Here is a 5,982-nt window from a genome sequence, read left to right on the forward strand (position 1 = left end):
AAAACTACCATATCGTTAATAATATTACCTATTTTTATTTGAAAAATATTTGAAATTTATATTTATTTGAATTTTTTTTAAATCTAAGTATTTATATAGGATTTTTAAAAATTTAAGTATTTATATAGAAGTTTTATAATTCATATATTTATATGATATTTTTGTAAAAGTTTATATTATTTTCTCTAAAATTTACGATTTTATATGGAATTTCTAGCAAACGTTCAACCAACTCCGCGACCGTCTTCGTTGATTTAGTTCTTATTTTTAATTTTTTAAATTCTTTTTGGCAGTCACGTTTGACAATTTGCGAATTCCTTTTTTCTCATGCACTCATCTCCTCGACCCACTGTCGTCGTCTTCCTGGAATTAGCTTCAAAACTGTAACAGAGAAGAAATCAGCTTCAATGACTCTTCCTCTTCCTAGTTGTACAGATACATCCGAGCCAGGATTGACCCAGTCGCTCGTGTAGGTTTTGCTTTTCTTCAATTTCTCCAGCTTTTTTTTTCCGTTCATCGCTACGTGAAATTATGCTTTCCTGTTTCTGATTTTTTCCATGGATGATTCGGAATTGAAATCGGGTTCCTGGGTTTTCTGGTGCAGCGCATCTCTAATGATTTTATACTGCAGGTCCTCTCTGGGGGTTGTTCCGTGATTTTCTGTTGGTTTCTCGATTTCAATTCTGCAACTGCAACATGTTTTCTGCTTCCGTGATCGGTCAACTTCTTGCTCTCTAGCCGGAGATTTAATCGCCGGGGAAGAGGAGATGGCTTCTGCCGCCATTGATTTCGGGGTTGGTAGGATCCTCACGCTCCTCGAAAACGAGGTCTTGGTGCAAGGAGGAGTCAATGACGAGGTGGAGAAGATGAGAACTGAGTTACTGATCATGAAGTCCTTTCTCCAGGACAAGGCAGAAACCAAAACAACCCATCTTTTTCAGTCCTTCGTATCAAATACAAGAGACTTGGTGTATGAAGCTGAGAGTGTCATCGATGAGTTCGCCTATCACATCAGTGACCACCGTAGCCGTTCCAGACTTGGACGCATGGTCCGGTTTCCCATATATATGCGGGCAAGGCGCTCAGTAGCCACCAATTTGGACAACTTAAATGACAAGATCCGAGCGTTGTCCGAATCAGTCAGGAGGTACTATGGTTCAGAAAACATCTTACGAGTTCCCAACGACAGTAATGGTGACGATACAAAGTGGGTGAAAAACCTGAGCGAGACGTCGCTTTTCTTTGGCGAGGACAGTCTCGTGGGGATAAACGAGGGAAAGGAAAAGCTGATCGGGTGGTTGCTGGACTCAGAACCTCAGAGGACGGTTGTGTCTGTGGTTGGAATGGGTGGTTCGGGTAAGAGTACTGTTGCTGCTAATGTTTTCAAGTCTCAGGTTGTCCGAAGACACTTTGATTGTTGTGCGTGGATCACTGTCTCCCAGTCCTATGTGATTGAAGATGTCTTCAGGACCATGATAAAGGAGTTGTATAAGGAAGCAGATTTGCAAACTCCAGCCGATTTTTACTCCTTGAACTATAGGGAGTTGGCAGAAACGCTTGTGAACTTTTTAAAGGAAAGGAGATATATTGTTGTGCTTGACGATGTGTGGAGCACAAGACTGTGGACGGAGATAAATGTTTCTCTTCCTGAAGGTACTTGCGGAAGCCGTGTGATGATCACCACACGTAATGAGAACGTAGCTTCCTTCGCGTATGGGAAAGACTGCCAAATCCACCGGATTGAACCGCTTAAAGACAACGAGGCTTGGGAACTGTTCTGTAGAAAATCATTTCGAGAGAATTCGAAACAAAGCAGAATTCCAAATATCGAAGGCATAGCGAGGAAGCTTGTTCAGAGATGCGAAGGTCTGCCGTTAGCTATTGTCGGTTTGGGCTGCATGATGTCAACGAAACTATTAGAATCTGAATGGAAACATGTCGATAATACCTTGAACTGGGAGCTGAGCAACAATCCCGAACTCAGGGTTGTTCACGGTATTTTGTCGCTTAGCTTTAAAGATTTGCCCCACCCGCTTAAACATTGCTTCTTGTATTGTTGTCTTTTTCCCGAAGATTATGAGATCAAAAGAAAGAGACTGATCAGAATGTGGATTGCTCAAGGCTTTGTGGAACCAAGAAGAGGAGCAAAATTAGAGGAAGTGGCTGACAGTTATCTTAGGGAACTTGTTTACAGAAACATGCTTCAAGTCATTCGGAAAAACTGTTTAGGAAGACCAAAGACATTCAAGATGCACGATATGATGAGGGAGATTGCTTTGTCCATGTCTAAAGCCGAGAGGTTCTCGGACATTTATGTTGACGATGAAAATACAGTTGAAGATAATGGAGCTCGCCATTTATGTATTCAAGGAGAGATGAGGTCGGGTAACAGACATTCAAACCTTCACACTCTCTTAGCGTGCTACACTGTGAACCGGGAGTTTGTGTTACCACTTGGTCTGAAGCTTCTGAGAGTGTTAGACCTTGAAAACTCTCCCATCAGCAAACTTCCTGATTCATTGGGTATCATGTTCAACTTAAAGTATCTGAATCTGACGAGAACTCAGGTGAGGGGACTTCCGAAATCTTTCAGCAGGCTCCTTAACCTAGAGACACTGATAACCAAGGAGTCCAACATTAAGGTTCTTCCGCCAGAGATATCAAAGTTGAAGAACCTGCAGAATCTGATCGCTTACCATTACCTTCACAAAGATGCATTTGGGCGGCCTTATCTATCAGGCACAAGTGTCGGGTTTGATATTTGCAAGTTAAGAAGCTTGAAAGTGTTGTATAGCATCAATGTACAAGCTGGGCATATCAAGAATCTCGGCAACTTGACACGACTCACAAGGTTAGGCCTCGTTAATGTGAAAAGGGTCTATGGAGATGACTTGTGCAGTTCACTTAATCACATCAAAGGTCTCCGACACTTATCTTTGAAGTCGATTGATGCGGAAGAGCCGCTAAAACTGGATGCATTAGTATCAACTGCGAGCATCGAGAGGCTCTCCCTGGTCGGAAGGCTCGAGAGAACTCCTGGTTGGTTCAGAAGCCTTCATAATCTTTCCATTCTTGGCTTGTATTGGTCCAAACTGGAAGAAGATTTGGTCTCGCATATCCAAGACCTTCCTAATTTGGTGCAGCTTTCGCTTACGGATGCGTGTCGAAGTAGCAACGTGTTATGCTTTATGGAAGGGTTTCGGAGTCTGAAAGTTTTGGTGATCACCGGCTCACCGGGTTTGACAGAAATCGTCATACAGAAGGGCGTGATGCCGGGCCTAGAGAAGCTGCAGATCAAGGAATGCCCAGAGATTGAATCGGTACCCCGAGGTATCGAAAGTCTTGTGAATCTCCAAGAACTGCTTCTGTATTATGTTTCGGACCAACTTGTGGAGCGCATCAATGGCGAGGAGAGGGAGGACTACTCGAGGGTTAAACACATTCCTGCGATCAAGCATTATTTTATGACAGAAAATGGTCTATCCTTTGACTTCTTGTAAAAATCAAACCTCAACTCAAGCTTGTGTTTCTACCATTTACTCTCCCTTTCCCATCCGTCACTGAGAGATTTGAGCTCTTACAAGGTTGTCTAAGTTCATGTAAATTTTATCCAAAATTATGGAATCTCTCTTTTGTAATTAATTAGCAGTGCAGATTTTCAAATCATTGAGACTTTGTAATTTTTTTTAATCTACTTTATATATAAAACTAGGTAATAACCCGCGCGAATCGCGCGGACTGAATATTTACGAATTTAAATAATTTTTTATATTTAAAATTAAATATAATAAAATTTGTTTTAAATTTATCATTTAGATTGGGAAAATCCCAAAAAAAATTATCGAACTTGGAGATAGCTGACATATTAATACCGAGCTTTTCCAACTTCCAAATTAAATATGAATTCGTCGATTTTGACACAAAAAATATTGAACTTGTAAATCGTTTAACGTCGATGAAGTTTTTGTCAAAGATTTACAAGTTCAATATTTTTTGTGTCAAAATCGACAAATTCATATTTAATTTGAAAGTTGAAAAAGTTCGGTATTAATATGTCAGCTATCTCCAAGTTCGATAATTTTGTTGGGATTTTTCCTTTAAATTATTCTATTAAATTTTTTTTTTGTCATAGTGTGAAAATAATAAGATGATAAGGATGAATCTAAATATAATAGTATGAGGTATTATATCCTATTCTATAATTAACAAAATATAATTTTTTCATAAATTTTATAAAATTTGTAGATATCCGTAATATTTTTACCACTATTTTCTTTCTTTATATATTTCTCTTATCATTTTTTATATTTTGTTGATCGTTTTTATCTTTAAGTCTTTATTTTTAATCTAGATAATAATCTACGTGTATCGTACAGACTTGAAATCTCAAATCTCAAAATGTTTAACAATTTTCTACACCATCTCCAATGACGTTAAATTTTGGTGATTGCGATAAGTAAATATAGGACAGATAATTAAAATTTACTACGTGAACATGCCACGTCAGTAAATTAAAATTGAATATTTTTTCGGTTCTTATTAAATCAATTGGTTTGGTTGATTATAATGATTTTATGATGATTTTGAGTTGTAGTATGATATGAAACACTTGACGTTTATATTTGTATTTAATTTGTTATTATGATTGTAGCAAAAACTAAGATAAGTTGTTTGAGTTGAACTAAATATAAATAGAAAACTTTAATAATATAAAAATATTATTATATTTTTTTTTGCAAGCAGAATTAAATCAATGACAGAATATTGTTATTACTGCATAGATATTTTACCATTTCACTATAACTGATTTATTATGGTTGTCTTTAGTACTGGTGTGACTTTCTTCAATGCCTGCCAAAAATTCAGTTATTAGGTAATAATAAAAATTATTGTGGTAAATATTAGAAATATAGATTTTTTGAAGAATGATATAATTTATTTACCTTAAGCGGAAAGTTTTGATAATGTTCAATTTTTCATCTATGTAAATCTTTGTAGATGTTGATGTATTGAGTGATAGAACACCTGATACATAAAATGTATTAGTAAACTCAATATAACAATAATAATGGTTTTTAAATATTAATCTATCAAATATTTAGAAATTAATTTGTATTAAATAATTACCGTGAATAATCTTTGGATTTACACCTATAATGACTGTGATACTTTTTCTGACATTCAATCTATGAATTTGTGAACGGAGTTCTACAGCGAGATCATCCCATACAGAAAGCTTGACGATATTGTTGCTGGTTTTTAAATTGAAATTATATGTTAGTTTATATAAAACTAATTTAGTTAAAATTTTATAAAATGATATTTTTTGGAGTGTAAATAAAAGTTGAAAACTTACTCTTCCAATAATAAACGAAGAATAATTTTCTGAGTTGACGACGACATTCGTAAATTTGATCCTTGTATTGCGACTAAAACTCCAATAATATCTGCAACATTAGAGAATATATTAATTATAAGATCCAATATTTTTTTTTGGTTTTTTATATTATCACATATCTAGTAGATCGTGTTTTTTGTTTGCCAATGCCAACAAATCATCGTATAAACATATTCGAAATTTTTCTTTGACAATATTATAAGTAGTTACAACAACTTTTTCAATAGTTGTATATTCTGTAAAATAAATAAGAAATTTACTGTTCGTTAATTTGTATATATATTTATTTGGTAGAATCTTGAAATGTCTGATTAAAAATATATCTCTCTCGTTTATTATATTTTTAAAATTTTCTGCATGATCCTCAAATATTTTTCCTTCAACAACATTTTCCTGCAACATTATAAGTAGAAAAGATTAGATTTTTAATAAACATAGTATAAGAAAATCAATATTAATTAGAACGTACATTTTCATCAATTAATAAGAATCCGATGTCATTGAACCTATTCTCATTGAAAGAATTTCGTTCATCCCATATTCGTAGAAATCTGACCATAATACACCGATAACTATGATGTATA

The 5,982-nt window shown here is 35.3% G+C and overlaps 1 protein-coding gene across 3 annotated transcripts; it reads left to right on the forward strand.

Moving 5' to 3' along the window:
• The first annotated feature begins 307 nt into the window (after positions 1–307).
• Positions 308–3,666, forward strand: LOC104801964 (disease resistance protein RPM1-like). 3 transcript variants are annotated; one of them, XM_010525348.1, is made up of 2 exons: positions 308–469; positions 605–3,666. In XM_010525348.1, exon 2 carries the CDS (start codon positions 768–770, stop codon positions 3,498–3,500), a length of 2,733 nt encoding a protein of 910 aa, XP_010523650.1. In that variant the 5' UTR covers positions 308–469; positions 605–767; the 3' UTR covers positions 3,501–3,666. The 3 variants fall into 3 exon arrangements, with proteins under 3 accessions (XP_010523650.1, XP_010523649.1, XP_010523652.1); XM_010525347.1 differs by having other exon boundaries at positions 632–3,666; XM_010525350.1 differs by having other exon boundaries at positions 739–3,666.
• The last annotated feature ends 2,316 nt before the right edge of the window (positions 3,667–5,982 follow it).

This window comes from Tarenaya hassleriana, unplaced genomic scaffold, assembly GCF_000463585.1.
Source record: "Tarenaya hassleriana unplaced genomic scaffold, ASM46358v1 Cleome795, whole genome shotgun sequence".
Taxonomy (NCBI): Eukaryota; Viridiplantae; Streptophyta; class Magnoliopsida; order Brassicales; family Cleomaceae; genus Tarenaya; species Tarenaya hassleriana.

Excerpts from the sequence above, each read along its gene's own strand:
- LOC104801964 (XM_010525348.1), top strand. The coding sequence starts at position 768 with ATGGCTTCTGCCGCCATTGATTTCGGGGTTGGTAGGATCCTCACGCTC.